General features: G+C 45.2%; 1 protein-coding gene and 1 long non-coding RNA gene across 3 annotated transcripts in view; one reads left to right on the top strand and one right to left on the bottom strand.

Moving 5' to 3' along the window:
• LOC135399029 (uncharacterized) overlaps positions 1–27331 on the top strand; it is a 150761-nt gene that overhangs the window by 524 nt on the left and 122906 nt on the right. The window contains exon 2 of the long non-coding RNA XR_010424174.1: positions 14815–14943. This is a non-coding gene — a long non-coding RNA (uncharacterized LOC135399029). The remainder of the gene's footprint in view (positions 1–14814; positions 14944–27331) is intronic.
• Positions 1–27331, bottom strand: LOC135399025 (ribonuclease 3-like). 2 transcript variants are annotated; one of them, XM_064630661.1, is made up of 9 exons: positions 27075–27331; positions 25517–25615; positions 22208–22252; positions 19901–20051; positions 18384–18742; positions 16275–16305; positions 15946–16183; positions 10513–10690; positions 1–293 (listed from the first exon to the last, which is right to left on the bottom strand). In XM_064630661.1, the coding sequence occupies exons 2-9, from the start codon at positions 25538–25540 to the stop codon at positions 129–131; spliced, it is 1191 nt and encodes a 396-aa protein (XP_064486731.1). In that variant the 5' UTR covers positions 25541–25615; positions 27075–27331; the 3' UTR covers positions 1–128. The 2 variants fall into 2 exon arrangements, with proteins under 2 accessions (XP_064486731.1, XP_064486732.1); XM_064630662.1 differs by lacking the exons at positions 19901–20051; positions 25517–25615; positions 27075–27331 and having other exon boundaries at positions 22208–22246.

The raw sequence follows: 27331 nt of genomic DNA, 5'->3' as shown, positions 1-27331 counted from the left end.
TTGTTAATTTTTATCATCAATGACTACGTATACATTACATCATACCGTTATGAATATTGTTACACCGTACGCAAGCAAAATAATGTCTAGGTTTACCGCAGTAAAACCTGTGTTCACGTAAGAGACAATCAACGCGATAGCAGCCTGTCCATATCTGCCTTCATGAAGCCATAATAAACGTTCTCAACAACGTCGGGGTTGTAGCCGCTGTCCACGTAGATGGCACCCGCAACAGACTTGAAGAACTTGTGCAGGAAAGAACTTCCATTCACCTGTTCAACGACTCCTGCATTCTGTAATGGAGGAAAGGAGACCATGTTTGTAATGAATCACAATGATCTTAATGGAATAGCCTTACTACTGACGCTGACATGATTCCTTCTGGAAGCTAAACGCTTGGGTACTCTCTGATACCTCTTACATGACTATAAGACTATCTGCACAACGAAGCTGTCTTTTTTTAGATTAGCGGATCCTCTGAAAATAAAGTTGTTGTTGTCTTTTTCTGTATTTCTTCACACTTTTCTGTGTCGCTGTTTCTTCACGTTCCTTTTGGTTTGTTCGTGTTTGTTTTGGGGAATAGCAAGCCTACATCATGCCGAACCTTTCCCTTCTTTTTTTTTCTATCAGCATTAAACATATCCCCCGTCCCCTCTCCCACTGTTAAGTACATTAATGTAGGTTGAGGGCAGGCATACGGTTGCGTTGGTAGTCATTTGGCGTATAGCCCTGAGGTCTCCCTTCTCGTATGCCTGAAGATAAATTTGTTCTGTCGTACATGAGAGAAGTACACGCAAGCCTACCGAATGTTGCCATCTCCACAGTTCGGTATACAGCAATGGGAGCTCATTCGTACGCGCAGCAAATGTCAGTTGCAGCGTGAAAATGGTAAACATCAGTTCTGATAACGAAAACCCTCATTGCGCGTCACTGCAGGCGCCACGAGGAATCACTTCTGTACCGCCTGCGTGTCAACGTTGCCCGCACTCCATTTCTTCTATACGAAATGGGCCGATCCGGCTGCCCCTTGTGTTCCAGCTGTGGCGAGGTGGCTGATATTACTAATTATCTTCTGTACTCCCAGCAGCACCTTCCCCAACGGCAAGCCCTCCGTCGCCGTCTAATGTAGCTTGGGTGCAGCCCAATGTCCATAGCCATTGCCATTTCCATAACCATAGCCAGTGCCATGGCCATAGCCTAGGCCCCGTTCCTCGGCCTACCCTGTGGGCCGAAACCACAGCTCTGCTCCACTTCCTGCAGGGTTCGGCCCTTGCGTCTGCCCTCTGACCGGGCTCTCTCGCACCATGTCGTGCCCACGACCTACTAGATTATAGCGACCATGTCATACGGACCACTTCCCAGCGCCGCATTTGGAGGCTAGTGGTGGCGCTACTCATCGGCCCTGTTATTGCCTCCTCAATTTATTAAGTAATCTGTACTTTAGCCTACCTTCGTATTTTTGTACAAGCGGTGAATGTCCCACGAGAGATGCTTCCTTGTAAAGTCGATTATCACCATCATTCTACGCGTTTTCATAGGAGCTGTCGTCTGCTACGGTAATCGTAAGTCCGCTTCTGCGCGTTCAAAATTCAAATTTCCATCGTTCAATCATGATGTAGATCTCGCGGGCCGATGAGTAGCACCCCTAGCGGATCGTGCGGACGGGTTCCCCATTGGGTTTGCCGATCATGACATGGTCGCTATAATCTAGTAGGTCGTGGTCGTGCCTGTGCTGCAATGGCTGTTTTTTTTTGGGGGGGGGTAGAGGATCGCCTGTGGTGATGAACCTCCCCACTCTCCAAAGCCAAAATAAAGTTGTTGTTGTTGTTGTTTTCTTTTTCTTCCTTCATTTCCTTCTTTTTCTTTCTTTTTGTCTTTATTTTGAGTTTATTTGCTTTTGGAATAGCAAGCGGGCATCAGCCTAGCTGATATTTCCTCTTTCATTTCTTTTCTTTTACTTCTATTAAACATGTTTCCCCCATCCCCACCCCGAACCACGCGAAATGAGGCGCAATCTGCGCATTGTTCGCAAGTGTATGCAGAGGTGGGAGATTCTTGTGGCGGCCCACCAACGAGGTGGTGGTCAGGATCAGTTCGGCTTGTATGTCATCGCATTCCTGCGGCCCCGCGGGGCATTCTATCACCTCGGTTATCGCATGCCTTCAAGAACGTTCTAGCTTGCCATTGTGTGCAGTCTATCGCTTCCTGCGTGCTTGTGCGTCGAAGGTGTTGTCTTTCGCACACCTAATGGAATGAGAAAAATCGCTTTTCGAATCGCACGTTCCTACCGTAACTACTCGTATAGAGAAAGCATTATGCGTTGAAGCACTGTATTGTAGAGATAAACTATCAAGTATCGATACAACGGTACGTAGCCGTGTACACTGTGATCCTGCTACACAGCAGGTTAGGGAGCGTTAGAGGACAGTCCTCTTCGAAGGTGCCCGCAGCTTCTAGACGGCTTTGTTGGTAGAGGGTTTATCTGATTTGCAACTTCCCGAAGTTTTGTACCGTTGCTTGACAACCGACTAGCGCATGCATTAATATTTGCCACGCTGTTACTTCTTGTTAGGGAATTGACATCCAGCTATAGTCGTAGTGGCAAAGCGTGCGCAGGTCTCGGCTCCGGAAAACAGGGCGTCGAGATGAGCGGGAATGGCTGTGACTGATGTCGGTTACGAAATAGTCATAATCATGATCTGGCTTCATGGAGATACAGATGTTGCTGATTACTACTAACCTACTACTAATCTAATCTACTACTACTAATCTAACTTTTTCTCCGCGTGATAATATTTTTACTTGATTATTTTCTTCCACTAAACCAACTTCTTTTTCTCTTGGTCAGACCATTGTGTATTGTGGGTATCATTATTCGTTCGAGTGAATAACACGTAAATGTATTTTGGTTGGTTGATGGCTGTAAGAAAAGAAAAATATGGAGATTTAGGCTCAACTCTTTATATTTTCTGTACGGATTAATCCATTAATCCACTGTCAAGTGAAATACAACCACCACGTTTTTCATGTTCCACCGCGTAGAACTTCGCTTTGTGGTGACACACACAAGACGTCACGTCTCAACCCTACTTTTATATGTATTTTATTTATTTAATTATATTTTTCATACTAACGAATTTCAAAGATAGATAATTTCGCGATCGCAGCGTCCGCAGACGTTTGCCACGGGAAATATTGAAGACCGCACTGGATTGGAGGACACGTATCACGTGATACTGAATTACCCCATAACCCATTTGAGACAGGTACGAATTACCTGGTTTAAAGAATAACAGCAACTCTTGAACAGGTCAGTTTAAACTTTGTAACCTGTAAGAACACATGCGCAACGTGCACCATCTGTTGGCGTATCTCTCTCTCTCTCCGCGTCTTCGTGTCGTCTGCTCCTCTGCCTTTACCCACGGTCGCGGCGTGAGTGCAGTGACCAGAAGAAGGGAGCTGTGAAGGTCTCTCGGTATCGCTGGTGCATGCAAAACCTCGCATCCAGGTGATTTCGACGGATGTCCAGGTGGCGCTGCAGGGCACAAACCGTGCAGTTCGACGACGAAGAGTGCGTTCTCAATAGATGGCACGCGTGTCGCCTCCTGGTTGCCGCGTTTTGGAGTCCGCAAATTCTGCTTGGCGCAGCAACCTTTGAAATTCGATTGATGTACACCAGCTCTATTATGCATCTGAAGCGTCCAACTTATCAAGCTTTCAGAAAAGTACACAGTTTCTATAGGTTTAGCAACAACTTTACAGTCCCTTTAATAAAAGATATCCCTGACCTCTTGCGTCGAGGGACTGCCTAAAAAAACCAGTTAAAATGATAATGAAATGAGATCGTAAAGGTGCAGTGCATGCGTGCTGGCCAACGGACATGAATGTGATATGGAGGAGGACTCCAGGGTGAGTGGCAAACCAAGTTCTAACAAGCACACAGGGACTGTACAGCCCTTCGTAGCGACTTTTTCGAATTTTGAGGATTGTTCGCGTGGTATGGCGTGAAGAAAAGGCAACCTTCCCTTGGGAGCTTCATTATCCGGTAGGTCTGTGCAAAGGGGTCAACTTCTACAAGTAGTTGCCCTACTTGATAGTAGTACACACGCCTATTAAAGGGAACATCTCTCGCGAAATCTTGAGAACGCTTTTGCTCCAGCATCAGGTGTCCTAGGCGCCTTCACTGGAGGTGCTGGGCATATCCTCAGACGCCCTCGAATCCGAAGAAGACCTCGTGGGGACCCTCTGGCGCAACCTGTGTCGCGACACGCACACCATACGAGTGTAAACGCGTTGAGCAATGCAGCAAAGTGCAGGACATCTTATTATAGGGCATTCACATGTAAATACATGTAAAGTTGTGGTTGTTGTTTAAATACATTTTCTGCGAGGACCGTGCAACACCTATAGGGGTGGGGTGGAGGTGGGGGCGTTGCTCCGTCCCGACAGCGTCACCAGCGGGTGTCTTGGTATGTCACTCCACGCCGCCCATTTTATGCATTCTCAAACGGAACCGCGTGTTGGGTGGCGATCGTCGTGACTAGAAGGGCTGATTTTTTTCTATTTTTTTTTCTACACGTGAACAATGTTGAACCTTTCAGGGCGCGAACGAAGAGATAGGAGACAAACTGCACAGAAGTAGCCACTATATTTTTACTGGATCTAAGACACAGCCACCACACCCGTCTGTCTGTGTCAAAACACCTGTAAGTGATACGTCGATAGGATGGTTATGTCATGTCTCTCAACACTTCCCTCCCTCCCTCTAACACTTTGCTCTCCCCGACGGACTCAAGCAACCTCTACGCATCTCCACCCTTTATCCTCTATCCTCCATCCGTGTTTCTTTTTCTTTTCTTTTTTTCATCTCGCATCTTCATCTATTTTTCCTTGAAATCAAATCAAATCAAGTCGTTCGCACTTTACGTGCAAACTGAGCTGTCTTCACGACGGCTGTCACGCGCGAGACACTTTCTCCGGAGGCCGCATCGCGGCGACACCGTCTTGCCGCACGGTCCCTATATATATATTAGGCAGGGTAATGTGATCGATAGTTAAAACGCTGGCATAAAGGGAACGTTGTCAGTCACAAGTGACACCTGAGCTCATCGTCTTCGAGTCCTGAACCCGGAGCACTAAAAGAGGACAAAGGCTGTAGCCCCCCTCACAAACAGCGATGAACTTTCACCTTAAGATCGTCGTCCCTTTTAATATTCTGAATAGGGCTTTCAAGATCCTGACTCTCTTTGCGTATGGTCGTATGTACGTTTGTCCACCTAATTCCCTGATCATTCAAGTCAGGCCGAGAAACGAGTGGAATCCGAACGTGTTCTGATAGCTGTGACATAGCTTGTACTGCAAGAGACTTACACGCATAAGGCGTCTGACATCCGTTGCTTAGAAAGACATAAGGATGTGTAAGGTTCGTTTCCTTTAGCGAGCAAACAATCGCTGTTACAGTGTTCTTATTTATGCCACATTCTGTACATGCTCTTTTCGTGGCGGTACCGAAGCTCTTGTTACTTCTGTCCATATTCTTTATCTAACAGGAGAAAATGGACCCGCTAGGCATCTTCTGTTGTAATCTGGATTTCTGTAGGATTGATTAGAGGTGTGTTTCAGCCTGACTGACGCGGTAGACACACCCAGGAACCAGAAGGCTGACATGGCATGTGAAACAATTGCGACAGTTCGGTGTGAGGGTTTCCTAAGAATGCGAGAGGTGCGCTTGCTCGCCTATAAGCCATCCACCAAATCATTTAACATTGATAAATTTTAAGTCTACTTGGCGCGGTGGCATAGAATCCCCGAAAATACAAAACCAGCAAAAGAAAATTGCGATACCAGGAGCAACGGCGGCATAAGAGCTCTGTCACTGTTCTCGTATAAACTTCAGGAAAGAAGGCAGTCATATTTCATGGAGTTCAGTAAGTTCAAAATACTTGCTCGCTGCCTCGCAGCACCGTTGAAAAAGTGCAGAAACGGTCTAACATTGCACACAGTACATTTTGTTGGCTTACTATAATACCTACAACCTCACCATCGTCGATCTTTCGCAACACGACTAAAGCTCAATCGAAAAAAAAAAAAAGAAAAAACACACAAAAAAGCCGGTCCGTTTAAAGGAGCCGTATTAGACAAAAAACGTGGACTTCAGACACATCCTAAGCAGAACTTTCCGACGTCCTTCCCCACGTGCTATAACCTCGACGTGCCTTTCGCAAAACGGCATCGCTTCTTTTCACAAGGTCTCCGTCCACATACGCAAACATATGAACCGTATCCTCTACAAAACATGATTCACGTCAAACCCACGCGAAAGAAAAGGAATAACCCCGCAATGCGTGTTAGCGTGACCAGCGCCGCCTATAGCTCTCTTGGTCTGAGCCCCGGGGTTCAGAAGCGACTCACTACATTTAGTTACTTTTACGTTTTTTTCTTTATCTCTCGCTCGTGCCCTCGCCGTTGTTTGTAAAAACGGCGAAATGGAAATCGTCTTTGGTCCTGATCATTCCCTTAGCGCATGAATATATGGATGAGTCGGTCACAGGTGTCGGCCGCGCTTCAATTGCGAGGCCTCGCGGGGCTCCGTTGTCATGACGACATCATCCACGACCGGCTAGCTCTTTTGTGATTGGAACATTTTGCAGGACGTCACGGAACGGAACCTCGAATTAGGGAGTCGTTCTCCTGCTGGAATTGGCTATAGATCGGACTTAGTGGAGCCAGAGCGCTAACGAGTAGTATACTAGTAAAAAGGAAGCTTGTAATAAGGCGGGAGAAGTAATACGGGAATATGATAATGTAGCCGCGGTGGGATGTTGTATATGGTGTGCCATGTGACGACTCGCGGCGTAATGCATGGAATAGTATAGAAAAGGCTGATACCCATGTTCCGTGTATCAAGCCAAAATGATTCGCCTTCAATGTACGAATAGATAAATAAATAATGCGGTTGCGTGGGGGAAGACCTGGTCGATGATTTTATCGCGTGAAAACAAACCATACTGAGAAAATCCTGAGACGAGGGACACGGAAAAAAGGGGACAAACACAACGAAGTCTCAAACAAACCTGAAGGTTTATTAGAAAACAGTCAGTGTGTGTCTATATATGACCAGCTTGCTTGCTTCCTAACTATTCTATCGGTAACGTCAAAGAAGGTTAGTGATTAAGAGAGTGTTGCCAATTAGCATTGTTTCTATAAAATTGCGGTAAGTGAAAAATAACCTGGAAACAATATTGCGACAAACATGAGGACTTTAAATCAATTAAATCACAAATTCACTTTCATGTGCACGTAGATAGAACTGGTTCACATAGCGATATTGCGCACACAATGCAACAGATAGCTGGAAAGTACAGCGTATTGGATTTCTCCAAGAGAGGTTTTCTTTTAGATACAGCTCTCCGATGTTTCATTTCTCAGGTATGCTTTCTCTCTTTTTTTGCCTTTATTGATGAAAAGCACATTACCTTTATGTGGCATAAGGAAAGCATGCTAGGCCTCACCGCTATTCGCAGGTACATGGGCATAATGCTGTAAAACGGTCTGGTGTCTCCTCCGCGTTGACAAAGATGGATCTCTCTCTCTCTTGTCTCTAATCTTTTTTTTCTTTTTTCGCTGCTTCTTGTTCTGATGACAGATGTGTTCAATATGTAGCAGAGGGAGCGTGATTTCAAAGCTTGGAGATCAAATACGTGTATAGCAGGAAAAACGGGAAGTAAGAGGTCTGTACACCGCACATAATGCACCCTGCTCATATTGCACATTTCTCTGGCGATAGGTACACGTTGATGAAAGCGTTCTTCTTGATACGTTGGATATAGCGCGTAATATCAGCAAATTATATTTGCTTTATATAACATTTGCTATTGATATCATTGTCATCATGTATCTTTCTCTCTCTCTCTCTCTCTCTCTTGCTATTTATATTTGTTATGTTACATAAGTATATTGTTACAGCGGTAGCTGTTAAAGGGGAGGGAAATCGCTGTGGCTGTATCCCAAAACCCTCGGTTTCGGTTTCGGTGATGCAAAACAAGTTAAAATAATCTGAAGCTAATAAAAGCAGTTTTGACAGGCTCAGAGATGGGTACGTTGTTCCGGAATGTGTCCCGATTTTTCAGCGTTTCCTGTCCCACTTTTGTCCCGATTTTACTAATATTTTTGTCCAGGTAATCCCAGCTCTATACACATCACCCCTCACTTCACAGATCACATGACAGTACTCGTCACTGGAAAGTAGTTGTGCACATATCAGCAATAAAAGTGTCAACATCCGCCCACGACAGCTACCCCTGAAATTCGCGTTCCACAATCGTAACCTTCCTGTAACTCTTATATGATATTATATTAGCTATTAAAGCAAAATACATTTTAAATACATACGCAAATCATGTGATGTATGTGACTCGCGGCTGCTATTTTCTTTTCATTTTTATTCCTTGATTATCATTTTATTTTATTTCTACTACATATTTAATTGAACTAGAGTAGCTGGCTCCAGAGTCGTATATTAAAAGGGAGTCTGGCCACTGGGACGAATCCTAAAAAGAGGCTCCAGTCAATAACAGTTCCGCGCCTCCGATTGGTTTGCTTTTTACCGCGGGGGTCGCCATGACACCTTACTGCCACCCAAAATGGCGACGAAAGCAAACACGGTGAAGCGGGAATTTCGTGACAAAAAATTTTCACAGACTACTATGATTTTACGCTGAAGATGTACGTCCTCATATAAGTGCCTGAAAAATCAATTCCAAATGATGCTGCGCTATCGATATCTAACCGAAAAGAACACGTTTTGTCGTCGGTGTTAGGCCTAGTGAACAAGGCGATCACAAGGAAATCATAATAAAAACGGCACTGTGCTGCACAATTTCGTATTTAGTTACTGAATCTTATGGATATAAACATTCTTGTCTTTTTTATTCCAACTATTCATGTAGATAAGCTAAGAAATCGTACCGACGACAGGATCTGTACCAGCAGGCCGGTGGTTCAGCCGGCAGCGGTACAACGACGGAAGTACACGACAATTCCCGACTTGCCTTGCGCAGCCTAGGTGGCGTTCACCAAATTTGCACAAAAAAATCCGCTAGTTTTGAAGATCGCGCGAGAGGTATCAATTTCAATCCCCTAAAGTCCACTTGCCACCCAAAATGGCGCGGCCCATGTTGGATAGGGGAACAAAATAGTCAGGATAGGTTGATTGATAGTGCCCCATATTTCAAGACGTCATTGGTCAGAAAGCTGAAAAAATGGGTGGAGCTTCAGGCATAACCCAGTAACGGCCAGACTTCTTTTTAAAGGGAGACTCCGCTCCAAAAACGTGTTGAGGTGACAGTGCCACACCAATCCGTACCGTACGATATTACAAGTTCTCACACCCAAGTGGTACAGATAATTAGAAAATGAATACTTTTCTTTCAGTGATTAGACGCTCCTCCATAGAAAAGCAGTCCAGCAACACTGTCCCCGACTGATCAACTAACTTTGTTTCTCATTTCGAAGAATGTATCGAACTTATTTACGCAGCCATTATAATAGTTTCGGATTGGCCTGGAGCCTCCCTTTAATATGCTGCTCTGGCCAGTTCTCTTCTCTTCATTTTGTTTTATTTTCTTACACCAAGTCTTACCAACCTACAGTTTGCACCCACAGAATACACTTTTGTGTTATGTGCCATGCAATGGTGCTCACCAATGTCCGTTAGGTCGTGAACACAGGTGGGGCCTCACATCAGTAAAATATGATGATGATGATGATAATGATGATAAGTGCTCATAAAGTGACTCAACAGTGTCGTAACATGTAATGCACTAAATAATTCGTAGGTAGTCGAAACCTGACCTTATATAAGGAAACTGTGTGATTGTCCTGACCATGTTGACGATATGTAAATAGGTCCCTGTGATTGCCTTTCTTTGTCGTGGGGCAGCGCCCAGCCTACTGGCCGGCATCAGCCCCAATCTCATCATCGTCTCTTTATGTGTATTTGTCTAGCGGACATGTGCCAGGGGGGGAAGCAGGATGGGATCTCAGTGTGAGTGTTAAAACGCCTCAGTTGGTCGAAAATAATGCATAATGAAGAACACAATAGGGAACGATAATCCGTTAAGTTTCTTCAGCGCAAGCTAGTGTGGGCTGATCAATGTTATTCGGTTCTGTAGATGGATGTTGATCAACGCCTGTCAAATATGTGGTCGTACTATAAGGAACAAAGCATTTGTGCAAAGCTACTTTTTAATCTTTTTTTTTAACCCGTTTTGTATGAAGTGACCAGTTTACTTCCCTTGCATTATGTAATGTCATTAAGTTATATGAATCTCTGGATGCTCTCTTCCCATTTGAATTTTTCTTTGTGAACGCTGGATTAACGTTAATCGCCGGGCATTGTCTAACCGTCAGGCTTTCATTGGTATCTTGTTGGTATATCCTCAATCATTTGGTAGGTTCTGAAGCAGACATACAAGGTACAGTGAAAGTCGACGTTCTGTCTTATATACTTACTTTGGCATTTTGTGCGTAGTTGAACATTTCACTTTTTTCTCGGCCCTCGTCGATGAGGACGTAGTCCTGAAAGCCGTTGTGCGCGGCAAAGTATGCGCAAGACCGTTGACACAGAAGCTGGGCTCTGATGCCGTGCATTTGCGCCTTGCTCTTGTTCGAACCATTCCTTAGAATGTGCCTGAAATACGTGACAGGAAGAAGAACACAGATCACTACACAAAATGTTACGTGTAAAGAACATATTCCAAAGTAGGGTTCTTGATTACTAAAGAAGAGAGCACGCCTCTGTAGTGTCATGGCCGCAAGATTCATGGTTTCGACTGCTGGACTGATTGTGATTGGATTGGAACATATTGTTCACATAGTAAGACCATTTGTTGTGTACAAAGCACCGCATTGATTAAGAACGGCCCACTAATCTGCACTGCAGTCCTTGCGAGAAATTCAAACATCACATTCAAATGTGACCTGTCAATGGAAGATACCGTCTGAGGGTGGAATGACTGTGCCTTGTGGCAGGTTACAATAAATACAGGAAAGCAAGTGTAAACCGTATGCCTTTGGTTGTCAGATGCGCTATATTTTGACGTCCTAGGCTCAAAGTTCCAGGTATAACCGTCTGTGAATTGCTGGAGTGGCGCACGCAGACGACAGCTACGATCAATGCTTGAGTAGTGCGTTCTTCGCTACATCAACCATCATACATTGTTACAGGAGCAGTTTTAACGCGTTAACATTAGAAGCCCCATTTTGAAGAAAAACCGGCGTCGTAGCGGGGTAAGTGAGGTGTCCGTGTACAGCGCGGCATGTGACGGAGAAAAGCGAATCAGACTGCGCTCAGCAAGCTGATTCGCTCTTCTCTGTCACGTGGAAGCGCGGAGGTGGTCAGCTGGAGCTGGAGCCATTCGTCAGTTGCGCCTCGGGATGTGTTCAGACCACGACCTACTAGATTATAACGACCATGTCACAATCAGAAAACCCTATGAGGCGCCTGTCCACACGATCCGCCAGGGGCGCTACTGATCGGCACAACACGATTGGACGATGGAAATTTGAATTCTGAACGCGCAGAAGCGTGTGTACGACTACCGTAGCAGACGACAGCGATAGCCCTATGAAAACGCGTAGAATGATGATGATAATCAACCTCAGAATGAAACATCTGTGAAACGTCCACCGCTTGTACAGAAATACTAAGGTAAGCTGAAGCACAAAGTATTGTGCAACAATAGTAGACGTCCTCAACAAAGTAGAAGTTGAGGAAGCAATAACTGGGACGATCAGAAGCGCCACCGCTACCTTCCAAAAATGCTGCGCATAGAAGGGGTGCGCCTGACATGGTCGTTATAATCTAGTAGGTCGTGGTTCAGACATGTCTCGTACGTTGCCCGAGAGTCTCGCGAGCGGCTGAGTTTCTGTCTCATGTCTCATGGCAGTTTAAACTGCACCGTTCTCCGCTAGATCCCGGACCTTCTACTAGTCAAAATACTTGTTAAAGTATATAATAAGCAGAAAAGCAGCATAAGAGAAGCAATGAGAAGCAAGACGAACATCTAATGCTGACGCATTGTCATCGCATTTATTACATTAATCGCCTTGAATTTTTCAAGGGAATGGACCTTTTTCACGTACGCGTCGTACCCTAGTGGCTCTCCAACGAACCATGCTCGGCGCGCGTCAATACAAATCCACGTGGATAGCACAAAGGACCAAAACCGGTCCGGAGTGGGGCCGACAAGGTCGCGCCATTCGTGCGGTCTCTGTCGTCCCCATACTGCGCCATCTAGTGAAGACGGAGATAATCCTCTCCGGCGCCTCAAGGTCATACGCATGCGCATAGGCCATTGTGAAGAAGGTCCATTGCAAGCCTCTTGTATGACTAACCTTTCCCCCTTTTTTTTTTACTTAACCACTAACCATATTCCCCCTCGTTATTCGTACAGGTGAAGTGCGGAACCGTCACTTCTTCTTTGTTTATTTTTTATTTTGTTTGCGTCGCAGCTAAGAAGTTGCGAGAGCAAGGGGTTCACCGCAACAACACCTAAATAAATGGGTACATTCTCCGTCAAGACGCGTCGCGAGAAGAACGTAGACGTGGCCCTTCCGTGTCTTTTTCGATGCCTCTGTTCATAACTCCAGCAACAACGCCACAATTACCTAAAACAACCAAGAAACGATACAGAAAGACGCGTGCCACTGTTTCCTTGCGCCGCTTCCTGCATTAACTTAATTGACGGAGAACTGAGTGCGTCCCATACGAGTCGCTCTTAACCAACCATTTTCGCACATTTGTTTCCAGCTGTTACCACTGCATTAGGTATACTGGAATAGTATACACTTTGTGATAGATTTGTGTCATTCCGTGTGTTTCCTGATTTTGACGACAAAACATTACTTTAACTAGGCAAATTTCAGAGTTCCATTCAATAATTCCAAATTCATTTTAATTAATATCCGATAAACTTACTTATAGTATGTGCCACTAGCTTCCTAAAGATATCGTTGACCCCAGCATTTTCAGAGAAGTGTACTTTTGCACGCCCTGTGCGTGCAGGACGAGACAATCTCGCAGACGCACAGCACGACATGAAACCGACGGAGCGTCCCTTTTCAAATGTCCTTAGAACGATTCAAAAGGATCGACACACAGTAAGATAACAGGAGTCCCACAAGGGGCTCTCATTAAAAACATTGTTGGGCACACCTTGAATACAAAAAAAAAAGGGGGGGGGGGAGAGTGGGAGAGGTAAAAGGTCAGAGGCTGCATTTACGCTTCATCATGTTTTGTTTCATTCAGGTTCTTCAGTGAATGAGCCACAGTTTCATCAGGGCTGTAATAAGTGCTGCTCTTCGCGCGTGCGTCGTTTTACTTGTGCCTCTTTTATTTCTACACCGTTATTTTGTTGGTTCTATCTCCGTAGTTGCCTAACCAAATGTCCCATTCATATTATTTATAATGAACCAATCTGCTCCGGGAAAACTAACGACGGACAGAAGGGGGAGAGAAAGAGCAAGATGAGCGTGAACGTGCACAAAAATCGCTTACGCCTAATTATGCGGTTCCTGCCCCACCGTTTTCTAAAGCCTGGGATTTCTGCGAGGAAAGGCTGTGTTCGTTAATTTGCGCCTAAGCTACCCCACCCGCCGAGCGCAACTTGTTATTTTAGCTGGCCGAGGCGATCGCGCAGTGTTTTCATGAACTCATTGGGGGCTTTTACGTGCAGCGGTTGATTATCCATGTGACATTTGAAGGTCATCTACCTCCGATGCACTTTCAGGAGAAAACGCTACGACCGTTCGGTTCGTCTCTGAGCCAGTGTTGCGGTTTTAAATCCGGGGATTTGATTTAAATCCATCAAAGGGCTCGTGGATTTGATTTGAGATTTGATTTACGGGGAAAATATGGCGAGGATTTGGATTTGGATTGAATCACATTTTTCACAGATGATTTGGATTTGGACTGAATCACGTTTTTTCCGACGGAATTGGATGTGCATTTGGTCAAGCTCCTTAAGGGGAATGGCTGGCTTCTGACTGCTGCGAAATTTGACGTTGCCAGGCAGAAAGATTCTTTGTCAACCGTATCTGAGGCCGTCTCTATAATTACGTTTTTACAAGGCATTTGGCTGAATTGCATTTCACATATGTCTGCACATGACGCAATGCAACTCTTAATGAGGAGAAGGTTTTAAAAATGTTTGGATTTGGGATGGCTTGCCTTGCATCCTGCCATCTCGATTCCTTCGGGAATCTAAACTCCTGGGTATTCTCGGATACGTCCTATGCACAACGATTAGTAAAGGAGAAGTTTCATCTGTATTTTTTCATAATTTTCGGTATTTCAGCTGCTTGAACGTGAACATGTTTGACACAGGTGTGCCTGGTTGGGTAGAAACTCAACAACTCAACCCTGGCCTTTTCGTCACCCCTGAAGAAGGAGCCGATTCGGCTCCGAAACGTCGGGACCCCTCTTTCGAGCTAACTTTGGTTGGAGCCACGTTGATCCTGTTGAATCTCAGCTGCTTGTATCTTCCTTTGTTTGCTTGAAAGCTTTAGGGAATAGCAAGCCCACATCGTGGCTAACCTTTCCCTTCTCTCTCTCTTTTTTTTACTTTGCATTAAACATATCCCCCCCTGCCATCTCGGTTCCCAATGTCACGCCTAAAGTTCCGTTCCGTCCAAAAAGAAACCCCGTGATTTTGCGTGAAACACTCACTGTACTGTAGTAGCACATGTTTGATTTGGGTGAATGGTTCTTATGAGCAAGAGCGAACGTTGTAGAAGAGCAATTTTTATTTGCAGGGTTGTAGAAGAGGTTTCGAGCCCATTTTTATGCTGTGGTAGACGGGAAGTTTTCTACGTCTACAGCAGCATACACAGATGGCTCATCCAGAAACGACAAGTCTGCCTCGGAAGAAGGACTGCATACAGGTTAGTCCCCCGCTAGGGTTCGGTATCTCGAGCCGTTTTTACAATCCCGAGGTATCGGGATTTCGAAATGTGGATCCCGGGACGAGATCGGGATTTTTTCGCGACTATACCCAAGATATCGTATAGGACTGTATCCACTTGCACAACCAATCCAATCTAATCCAATTGCGATATAGTTCGCGTCTTCTGTCATCCCCACGGAATATTCTAGCGGGGAAAAAACAGAACAAAAAAAAACTGCTCACGTGGCAAAACCTGTGTATTACATTGAGCATTCGCACCGTGCGCGGTAGCGGAAGTCATCCCCATATCATCGTCAGCACTTCTACTTACGCAGCCGTAAAATCAATGACGTATTTCGCATCATCCGCTGGAGTATTCTGGGGAATGTCATTTGTGTGAATATATGGAGTAGTTTACTCGTCTTGCCTTTTATTCATCCACAGTGACTGTTGTGTTCTAGTCTGCAGCAGCAGAGTCTATAATTTTCTGAAAAGGCTGTCTCGATTTTCTCTTTTTACGCGTATTATATATATATATATTGACGTTTCCAATATACGTATTCGTGAGGATCAAAAGAACAAAAAGAGAGATTCTGCAATATTTCTTGTTATGTAGGATTGGAAGACTCCTTCCGATTTCATGGGAGTTTTATGCTACTTGAGGGCTGTTCTCCGCTATGGCTTGCGTTGTTCACATGAGTCAGCAGCTAACGTCGTCGTAATGTGTCGTGGACGACAATGTTGGTTCGGTTTCGGATTGCGAATGATACTTTTCGGGGAAGGGACGCTTGAAACAAAAAGTCGATTGGACACCGTTCTTTCCCTTTCACTCGTACAATTGAATATTTGTTGTCAAAAATGCCGAAATCCCGGGATTTTGCCTTGAAATTTGGCCATGAAATTATGCTGAAATCCCGGGATTTCGGGATCCCGGACTCCGAACCCTATCCCCCGCTGCTCCGCGCGTGATTATATCACGTGATCGAAACGATATTCCTACCTGGACACAACGAAGTCGAGCACGAAGTTACCGATGTAGTCCAAGGGCTCGAATGTAGTCTTCATCTGCTTCCTTTGTCTAGCTTTGTATTTGGGATGCAGCAACGCACGGACCAGTAGATCCTGGTTCTTAAACCTGTATCCTCCGAGAGACTTGGTGGCAAAGTCGTACGGGAAACTGACATTCAGGACTTGTTTCTCGGCTACGCTCAGCGTGAGAGCTTTGTCCAGAGGTGCATCTGGAATGCATTTGTTTCGTGCTTGGTTCAGTTTATTACGTCACATACAGTGGCTATCACTGGGATTGTGCCTTAGCGGTATATACTGTACCTGACTGACTGTGCTCTGGAGGGCCCTGTGTCTGAAAATACGAAGGCATTTAACCGCTCTAACTATTATAAACAAAACAATGCAAACATCAATATAAGTGTTCGGTAAAAAGAAACAGACACCTTCTCATGGATTCTATGGTACACTTCTCGCCAACGAAATCACTATTGGAATGCTCAGCGATCGCTGATTATTCCAATCATCCCTGACCTGTTGCTTTAATGCGAATGGTGAAGTCCGGTTCATGAACTCTGCAACTTGCGCACTACGAAAGTTGCGCAGGTATCCCAGAAACAGAAAGAACCATGCTCCCTCTTCCCGCATTATGTTGAAGGCTGCTTGAAGAAACTTGTTGACTACGTTTGAACTTAGCACAATAAATTCATATTGACACGCCGTAGATAATCCACGGGTGAACCCACAGCCGACATATACGAACCGCTGTTCTCAGCTGGGAGTGCACGATCAAATTATGAACATATGTTCAACCAACATGCAGCCACATAGCTTCGGCTATTTTTCCTTTGTATATGTACTTGCTGGCTTGTACTGCGGCCTCCATAGGTGGTGCCGTCACCGTGGAACACTGATGTCTCGCCGAGACACGTACACTGATAGCGGCGATCCAAGATCGTGTCACTTCCCTGCGCTGAGATAGAGTCACTAAATAGGGGTACGGATTATTGAATTCCTTTTCCGCGTCTGGGCCGCCGTTCGGTTCCCGGGATCGGGCCGTTCGTGTCACGTGGTTTCTCCTTCCAAGAACGCAATGGATATTCTGTTGACCAGACCACAGAATAACGGCGCGCTTTATTCTGTTGGCCGCCAGACCACAAGATTAGTGGTGGCAAAATTCGCAATAATGGCGCGTCGGTGGTGTGGCGTCGTGGTTAGCATCCTCGGCTGGTAATCCGGGAGTGTGAGTTCGATTCCCGGTGGACTCGCTTTTTTTTTCCTTGGCTCCGTGTACCCTTTTATCTCAGGCGCAACATTTGAGTCTTTTTAGCTACACAGTGAATGTGGACAATATCATGTGGGCATGTTTGGGCTAGCACACCGAAAGAAAAAAAAGTGCTGAATTTTTGCTACGAGTAAGGTTAGGTTAGGGCCGCAACGCCTTTCTTACGTTCTACATAGAATTAGGTTAGGTAAGGTTGGGTCAGGTTAGGTATGGTTAGGCTAGATTAAATTCAGTATGGCATGGCATTTCTCCACACCTGAGGCGGACGCCACATGGTCTACAGCGTCGACGGCTAGCACACAGAAAAAGAAAAAGTGCTGAATTTTTGCTAGAAATTAGGTTAGGTTAGGGCCACAATGCCTGTCTTACGTTCTAGAATTAGGTTAGGTACGGTAAGGTTAGATTAAGTAATGCATGCCATTTTTCCACACTTGAGGCAGACGCCGCATGGTCTGGTCCACAGAATAAAGCGCGCCGTTATTCTGTGGTCTGGTCAACGGAATATCCACTGCGTTCCAAGAACTCGCCTCCATGTTGAGTCACCTCCATCCAAAACCGGTTTCGTCGGCTGCGAGCTGGCTCGACTGCGCGTTGTTCTACACTGGAGAAGGGGGAGAGTGGCCTCCCATTGCTAGGCAACGCAGCCGCGCATGACTCAAGATGGCGGGCTCGCTCTCCGGCGTGGCTCAGTGTCGCTACTCTGCTCCCATTTAGTGACATTACGCCGGGATGACGAGTACCGAGTAGAACGAAACAGCTGTCCTCGGCTGGGAGTGCACGATCAACTTTATGTATATATATATATATATACCCGCTGAAAGAAATGTTTTCCCGCGATCGGACGACCGCGAAATGAAATAGGTAGTTGAAAAAAATTAGAGGCAGACAACAAAGCTGTAGGAAGTAAGGAAAAAGGGCGACGTTATGTATTTACAGGTGGAAAGTTAAGGGGTTACGTCGACGTTGCGGCGGAAGCTCCGCCTTCGTCAGGACTAAAAGGTGACATTGGTTGCTTGGAGCTTTTGATTTTAGACACGTGCAAAATCTCCAAGCAACCATTGTCATCCCTTAGTCTTGACGAAGGCGGAGCTTCCGCCGCAACGTCGACGCCTCTGATGGCTGGTCTCTGACGTTAATTGACATCCTACCTGCGCTTCCTGCAATGCTGTTCCGTTGAATATAGACTCCAGAACCTGAACAGCGGCCAGATGTTGTTGATTTGTAAAATAGCCAACTGTCTTCATTGGTCTTGATAGTTTCATTTTTTCCCGGAGTACGGTTTTCCGTGAGCTCTCTAGAAGTGTGGAAACGTCGTCTACAACCAGGAGTCGGAGTTTGTCAAGGCCAAATGAACCCCTTTGGAGTTGCGGAACAAAATTGGTGACCGGAGTGATAGTAACTTCACGGTTGAGGAGCTCGCTGTTGGTGATAGGTCCGCGGTTGACACTGACGCTCACACGAGGATTTGTTGTCCTGAAGTAATCCACGTAACGTTGTGCGTCCTTAGCTGAAGGTAAGAGATTTCCCAGGTCAGTCACGGTCACGGTCACACTAAAAATCGGGCGCTATTTTTAAATCTGTAATTCGGGGAGAAATCGGGCGATAATTGTGCCATCGGGTGTTATCGGGTGTTTTTGTTTCTCCTCTTCTCTATTGAGTCCTTTCCTAATCTCTCTTCTTTGTTCTTTTGTTGTTGTTTTTGCGAGATCGTGACCTTCCAGCGGTAATCCCCGAAGGTATAGACAGTGTTGACACACCTGGGTGTATTGCTTGGAAAGTAAGTGACCCATTCTTACATGTGTTACACGTGACCACCTTTGTTCGTCTTCAGTGGAAACGTCACTTAAGGATTTCATAGTGACTGGAATTCGGGGAGAAATCGGGTTTAACCCGAATTGGTCGGAGGTCAGTTCGGGGGGGAATAACCGGGCGGAATCGGGTTTAACCCGAAAGAGTCACTCCCTAATTTGTAAGTGAGCCCGGACATATGTTCGGAGGAGGCGTTCTTTGTTACTACAGCCCTGGGAGCCGAGTGCCTTTCGTGCTAGAATCAAGTCTTTTGTCCTAGTCTGCCTCCATGTCTATGAAAATAAAGCTCAAATTGAAATCTATAAACGAGAAGGCGCTATTCGTTCTGGCTACATACAAGCAGGACCAAGCTGTTACATAAATTTCAAACTGACACATTAAGCGGCCTTGGTAGCCGCCATTCATTCCACCTTTCTCACCCTATGACCTTGTTCCAAATGCGGGAGAGGAAGAACCGGCCTTGTGGTCTCCCGCCTTTCGGTGCATATGAGCATTCGGGTGTTCTGGACGTTTGGTGCTTATGAGCACGTTCTCCGCTCCTGCTCATTTCCACCAAACGCTCAAAACCACCAACTTTTTTTCGGTGCATATGGGCGTCTGGAGGTTTTGAGCGTTTGGAGGTTATGAGCATTTGGTGCATATGAGGCACAACCGCCGTCTCGTGCTGTTAGGGTCGTGAATGACATTATGCACGAAGGTCGTGCTCCACGTCAGTTTGTGATGGCATTAAAGGACATTATGTCGTCGCCGCCCCTTTGGTGTCGTCATGCGTTCTCTTTCTATTGACGGTTTAAATTTCGAACAACCCCAGGCATTTTTGCCATTAAAAAAAATACAACAGTCAAACTGAACACACCATCATTCGTGACAATGAGGACCTTTCTGGCCGAGTCACGCGCTCTCAAGGCGTCATGAACAAGAGAGGAAGTAGTGGCCATCCTTGTTTCTGGATCTGTCAGCTGCACGACGGCATTAGGCCTTTCGCGTAGTGTCTGCAAGACGTCGTTCTGAAAATGCAGGAATATGAAGTAGTTGTTTATCTCCCAAAGGAGCAGAGACGTAACATTTAACGTGGCTCCAATTCATGTTTCGTTCACCAGGCATCATGCAGAGTATTTCCGCTGTGCGGTGTGTTCTCGTTATGCAATGGAATTTACAAAAGACGCTCGGAACAAGCAGCCATCGACTCGGCCCGATCTCCTCACGTGACGTCAGCAGACCCCGCGTGGCATCAGGCCTGCGTGGGGAGCAGCCGTAAGCACTCATTGGCCAGCGAAATTTCGCGTGCCGCTATTACTGTTGTCGCGCTTCGGCCACGCCGTGCTACGTCACGGGTCACCTTATCCCTCCCGTCGGAACTGCGAACGTCACGATGTGACGTTGACTTCTCTCATTCACTTACACGCTCTTTGAAGGAGTGGAGGGTTCGTCGACGGTGTGCAGGTCCGACACCTCTCCCGAGCACTAGAGGTCAGCTTCGCCCGTCATTCTTTCACAAGGGCTCATACGTGATTTGTTGCGCAACACAGCTGGAGGTAAAGAATTTAAAAAAAAGGGGGGGGAGTGTTTCACTGCTCCTTAAATATAGTTTCCAATGCTTGGCTGCACGAGCTGTCACTGCAAATGCAAATATGGCTGAAATACACGTGGAAACAGCTGCTTAGGATTGTATCGACCGAATAAGTATGTGCGGTACACGCTTCCATGCATCGGTGATTTCAGCTGCAGTGTCGCATTTGGGAATGCATTAGTTGCTGCACGTGTAATAACAGGGAACCAACTGGTGAACTACCTTTGACAACAAAAGTGAGAATGGTCGGGGAGGGGATAATTGTAATAATTGGGTGTTTACGTCGCGAGACAACTGGTCGGGGAGGGGAAAACTTGCCCGAAATGAGGGAGTGGTGAGCTATTGACCCTTTTCATCTACCTACTTCCACTTCACCCATTGGTCATGTATTCGGATGTTATACAGGGTGTCCAAGCTAAGTGTGAGAATATTTTTGAAATACACACACACACATATATATATATATATATACCACTTTTTCAGAGATGAAATCAATTGCAATATAGCATATGCTGATGGGCACTCCTTAGGAGGGCATTAGCAAACTCCTAAGACATTGTCTTAATTACCTTTCAATAATTCACTTTTTAATTATAAAAGCTACGAAGTTGTCCCAATGAGAACATCTGTTCCTTTCGGTCACCTGATATCGTAGCCGTTTTCAGAACAAAAATCCGTTCGGTAGATCGTCCGCAGAAAATACGTGAAGGAACACATTTTTTTTCTTTATTTTGTTCATTGCGCATCTTTGGAGACGCGTATTTCCTTCATCTCCCATGTGAGAGAGGGAAAGAGCACACTATCGCCTCTTGCGTCCTGGAAAAAGGTTAAAAGAAAACAGAAAATGCAACGCAAGATAAGGGCAGGTCCGATAGAGTCGACAACTCGACTTCTGACTGGCTGATCTTTCCTTTCTGCTTTCCTTTTTTTCCTTTTCGTAATAAACATATCCCCCACCCCACCCCGATACATTTGTTTTTGTTTCGTTTCCGTAAGTTAAAGCTCATCTTCGACGCATGAGGCAGCACTCTGCTCCTTCACCCTCTCACATTGGGGATGAAGGAAATACGCGTCTCCGAAGATGCGCAATGAACAAAATAAAGAAAAAAAACGGTGTTCCTTCACGAATGTTTTGCGGACGATCTACCGAACGGATTTTTGTTCTGAAAACGGCTACGATATGAGGTGACCGAAAAGAACAGATGTTCTCTTTGGGACAAATTCGTAGCTTTTATAATTAAAAAGTTAATTAATGAAAGTTAATTAAGACATTGCCTTAGGACATTGCTAATGCCCTCTTAAGGAGTGCCCTTCAGCAAATGCTATATTGCAATTGATTTCATCTAGGAAAAAGTGATATATATATATTTAAAAAATATGTTCACACTTAGCTTGGACACCCTGTATATACTCGGTGTGCGTAGACCGGCCGCTATGTGGTCAGGATCGATGACAAGTAATGAGAGGAATGTGAAGGAAGAATATCGTTACCCAACGTAAGGCTCGCGCTAAAATTAATAGAAACAACTAATGCAATCATCTGAATATATATCTTTAAGCGACACTAAGGGAACAAGAAGACTGTCGACTTACCCCGCTCCTCCCTCCGTTCACGGGAACCTCCCACAGGAACAGGCACTGTGCGTTGTACGAAGAATTGCAATAAGGATACAGGTAGTACAGAAGTGTGCCATTGGGAGGAAAGAGTTGGATACGCATATATCATCATTCTGTTCAGAACGTTGACTGATTTGTAAAAGAAAAAAAAATGGAGATGTTAGTCCCGAGCCACTCGGGACTGGCTACTCCGGGACGCGTTATTCAGAAAGGAAGAAAGGGAAACTACACAAACCTATACCTATACACCTAAACAATTTGAAACTGAATAGATGAAAATATCACCACAAAACATGGCACCAAAAAGCAACAGTGTAGGAGAGTTCACGTGTGAAATCTGAATGTTCAAAAACTAAGAGCGCCGCAGAGTGTCAAGGAGGTCCGTCGAGACGAGGAATTACACAAGGGCGCGTATGGTAGGTATGAGCTGATTTCCGGGCCAACACCCAAGAACCTTTTCGGTGGAGTATGGCCGATTATCCAGACGGGCCAGCGATGACACAAGCGTACAACGGTGTGCACTGTACCTCGGGCAGTCTTGGAGTATGTGATCCACGACTTCAACTACATCACACAGACCGCAGTTGGGGGACCAAACCTTGCAGAGCTTAAACAAAAGTCGGCCACTGTATGGCACGTTGAGGCGCAGCCTGCAGATGAGCGACGTGATGGGTGGAGGAAACGCTGACGGCATATAAAAACGGATATCCGTGGGTCTACCTTGCGCAGGAACGACGTAGAAGGAACACTTCTTCGCCAGTGTTCACTGCACAGACGTCTCATGCACTCTTAAAAAAAGGGTGTACTTTAACTCCTTTCCTTGCCACATATATAACATCCTTTTGGAGAGTGCAATTACGCTCAAAAAGGTGTCTCCTCACTTCCTCAAGGGAGTAGTATTACTGCCGGGGAGTAATATTACTCTCCAGTAGGGAGAAAGGTGTTATGCTACTCCCTTGAGGGAGTGAGGAGACACCCTTTTGAGCGTAATTGTACTCTCCAAAAGGGTGTTATATATGTGGCAAAAAAAAAAAAAAGAGTTAAAGTACACCCATTACTTTGCCCACGCTGCTGGTGAGGCTAATGGGACGAAATGAAGCCAGATCTTTTGGCGACTTCCCTGGCTTCAAAACTATAGGGCCCCTATAAGCCCCTATGAGGAGGCTATGGCCTGATACGTAATCCCGCAGGCCCCAGGTGAGGATCCTTTCCTAGAGTGAGAGATTGCTGACTGCAACTCGTTGATGGTATACTCGAGGTCCATTACAGGGTCACAAGCCGCATGCAGCCGAAATCAACACCACTAAGAGCATCAGCAACTGATTGCTTGTGGGCGTCAGCCGAAGAGGCACAAGATGGCCTTGTGAGCAGACAGTGAACTCTTCACCAGCTGTAATTTCTGAGATCTTCAAATGAAGCGCGATAGCTCTGAAGGGAGTCTCTTGCTCAACAGGGCAATTAAGAGTTGCCCGAACGAGAGAGAGAACGTTCTTTATTACTCAACTGTGCACTGGGGGGGGGGGGGGATATACGTTTATTTCGGATAGGTCAGCCTGGCCGAAGGTCGGCTCGCTATTCCTAAATCAAAATATATCACAAAGATGAAGTAAAAACAAATATAAGATGATGAGGGTGTCGTGATGTGTAGATGACATGAAAGGTCAACTCATAATTTGTTCATGAGGTCTGTCGTGTGGAGAAAGTCGAGGAATAGCTCGAGTGACGCACCACTGACGGGAGTGTCTGTACACGACAAGGTACACATACTAATACACTTTTTGGTCATGATTATGTATCATAAACGTTATTATCATCATTTTTATCATTGTTAATTCTACGTGCTCGAGACATAAAAGACCTCTCCTTTGTCCCAATACAGTCAAACTCCTTTATAGCGAACACCTTTTTAACGAAAATACCTTTACTGCGAATTTTTTTTGCTGTCCCCTGAGTTTCGTTGTAAAGGATTTGACTGTATACCACACCAGCCGCGATTTATCGTAAGCTCTGCCGAGACAAATTCCTGTGGCTTCTAACCATTAGCCGTAGCTTTGTCGAGCCTTAATTACCTCCACACCCGTGTCAGCTTCTTGGCGATTGCTAGGCAACCTTTCTTTGTCAACTTGTACCTTACGCAAGACTAATATACCCATATAGCTTGTATGGAATTAGATAAGACTTTTAGGCAGAAACGAAAAGTCCACGCAATGCATAGCTTGTCAGGAATGCCTCGGATCGGATGCCCCTCAATGCGCTGCAACTAATGAGGTTACAGTTAGAAATTACTGACTTCTAAGGTAACTTCTAGCTGTAATAACAGTCAGCTGGTGTCATTCCGACGGCGCGTTCCGTTTTTGTTTTTTAATATCTGTGCGTGACAGCTGGGGCACACTGAATACATGGTGTGTAACACACGTGGTACACGGGAGGTTAAAACTCCTTTTAAGTAAGGGTCCTTTATAGCTTTGAAGGACCGCTTAACGAAAGGAGTTCACGCTGCTAACACACGACAATGGCGACGTCGCATTAGTGTACCTCTTAGAGCACTCCGGAATTGCTCAATGCCTCGGCGATACGGGCGTGAACTTCGCCGTTGTGCTTTCGTTCACACAGGTCACCTAAATTGTCTTCCCATAACTTCCCATAACCCGCCCTCTCTTTCTTATTTATTTGATTTCTTTAGATAAACGACCCCCCCCCCCATAACTTGCTTACAACCCATGTGTCCCTTTGAGTTGGGTTGAGTTGATAAGAAAAGAAAAAAAATGGAGAAACGGTCACTCATTACGAAAACCGGCTACTCCAGATCACATAGGAAAACAAAAACTGTTTAATGGCCATGTATCCTTTTTGCCACTATACACACTGCATTTTGGGGCGCGAGATTGTTTAATTTGTTATCACTCAAAAAATATATGATAAAGCCCCTGGAAGTTTGGAAAACTATTTTAACGACTGATAAAAATATTGAACATAGGCATTTGTGTGCTAAATTAATCGGGATCTGCTAATCATCCGCGGATGCAGCTAGGCTTTTTTCGGTCGGAAAGGAGATAGTGGATCCCCTTTTTTGAAAAAGTTCGTTATCTAAAAGGATAATCTCTGTTATCGTGTGCCGGTGTGGAGGCACTTAGAGTGCCCGTGTGTGAGATGTACTTCTCAGATGAAGTTAAACGCAAAACGCAAGCTACCTTATGTTTGGCCAGTATACTGCACTTTCGCGCTGCGGGATATAGGAGTCCCCGAAACACAAAAAGGTCCCAAGAACGTGGCATATGTACTCACGAGAAGAAGAGATAATGACTTCATGACTCCGCTTCTAGGACATTTAATGCCAGCAAACCACGTGAGATTCTGCGGGCGAGTGTCGAGAACCCGAAGCAGCTGTAAAGAGATTATAAATGTAATAACAGACCGTCCTTCGAGCAAACTGTCGGAGTTCCAGTCATACGATGACGCCTAGCCCGTGTCAAATTTGTCACGACTGCGTGCTGCTTCTGCGCATGGTTTCGGATTGATATGCGCTATCTTCATGGGATACGTCCGTCACTTGCCTCTATATATTCCGCAGTACGTGCTGACATTTATTGGCATGTTTAGCAAATAACGTGACTCAATACTATTTGCAAGACCTGCTGGGAATTCAACTTCTGTGTCGTGGTATTGATTCTAAATCTAGTAATTATTTTCTTCTTTTTTTAAGTAAGAATTATGCATTTTATTTCTTATTTGGCAGTCCGGAAAGGCTACGCAGTCTCGAACGAAATTCCTGTTCTTTGCAGTTGCTACGCTGTTGAGCACTCTGATACCCGTGCGATACGGACACGCAAAATTTCACTATTGCCTAATGGCACTTGGGTCGCGAACTTACATGGTTTACGAAACTGATACCACGTGCTAAAGACATTTATCATTATAGTTTCCATGCAGCCTGCACGCTAAGTAAAGTGTTCGTTGTACTACTTAAAAGAAAGAACCTGGTTATAGTTAAATAGTTATAGAAGTTGAAAAGGCGTGTACTAATCCGAAATATAACAATATTAGGCGGGTTGTTAGGTGCAGAAGTTCTAATATATCCATGACGAAAACCCGAGACTGGGAAAAAGACGCAAACAGACGACACAACACAAAGTCTCAGACTTTGTCTCAGACACAGTTTGAGACTTTGTGTTGTGTCGTCTGTTTTCGTCTTTTTCCCAGTCTCGGGTTTTCATCATGGATCTTAGCCACCAGCTCGCTTGCTTTTTAACCATTTTATCTGCTCTAATATATGTTTCACTGACATGGTCAATTAACGTGTGTATTAACGTATTTGTCAAATCGCGCCAAATTCAAGACAATCAATATGGAGACACCTGATGTTCTCTTGTTTTTATCGATCAAAACTTCTAATATCTTGAAATTTCTTTCGTCAGAAGATACTTGTGTAAACTCAAATTTATGAAACCACCTTGCGTTGTACAGTAGCAAGTGATTTTATGCAAACTAAAATTGTTCCTCTGCGCAGACAGCGGGAACGAGAGTGGGTGTACGAATGATGGGCGAATGATCAACTTATCGCGAACTCACTAAGTACAAAAATGTCATTAAGGCGAATGCCATTAAAACTGTCCGTGTGGCACCGCACGAATGGCATTAAGAGTTCGCGTCAAACTATCATTTCAAGTTATTTTTCGCGCACATGTCGCACGAGCATAACAGAAATTACAAGTCAGTGACATTAGAGCGGTATCCTCTTCATAAAACACGCGAAGCAATTCGTTACTGTTGCGATAATCTATCAACAGCGACCTGATCGATCCGCTAGCTGATTGACAAACTTAATCAGGGAAGTCAGGCTTACCTACGCGTTGGCAATACCTGAAGAATATCAACAAAACGGCGACCGTGCAATCCAATACGAGAACTGCAACCGATCCCCTTCCTTTCAGAATTGCTGCAGCAGTTCCCTTGATGTTTCCGGACCTTTTTATAGCAATAATGCACGAAGAAAAGCTCTCCGGGGTAGATATCACGAAGAATGCTTCGAACTGTCAACTTCTCTGAGATATCGTGTCCTCTTTCAAAGTTTCACAGACTGCTTCATGCTATCGGACTGGT

Source organism: Ornithodoros turicata, chromosome 6 (genome assembly GCF_037126465.1).
Source record: "Ornithodoros turicata isolate Travis chromosome 6, ASM3712646v1, whole genome shotgun sequence".
Taxonomy (NCBI): domain Eukaryota; kingdom Metazoa; phylum Arthropoda; class Arachnida; order Ixodida; family Argasidae; genus Ornithodoros; species Ornithodoros turicata.
This window is presented reverse-complemented; position numbering and strand designations above follow the sequence as displayed.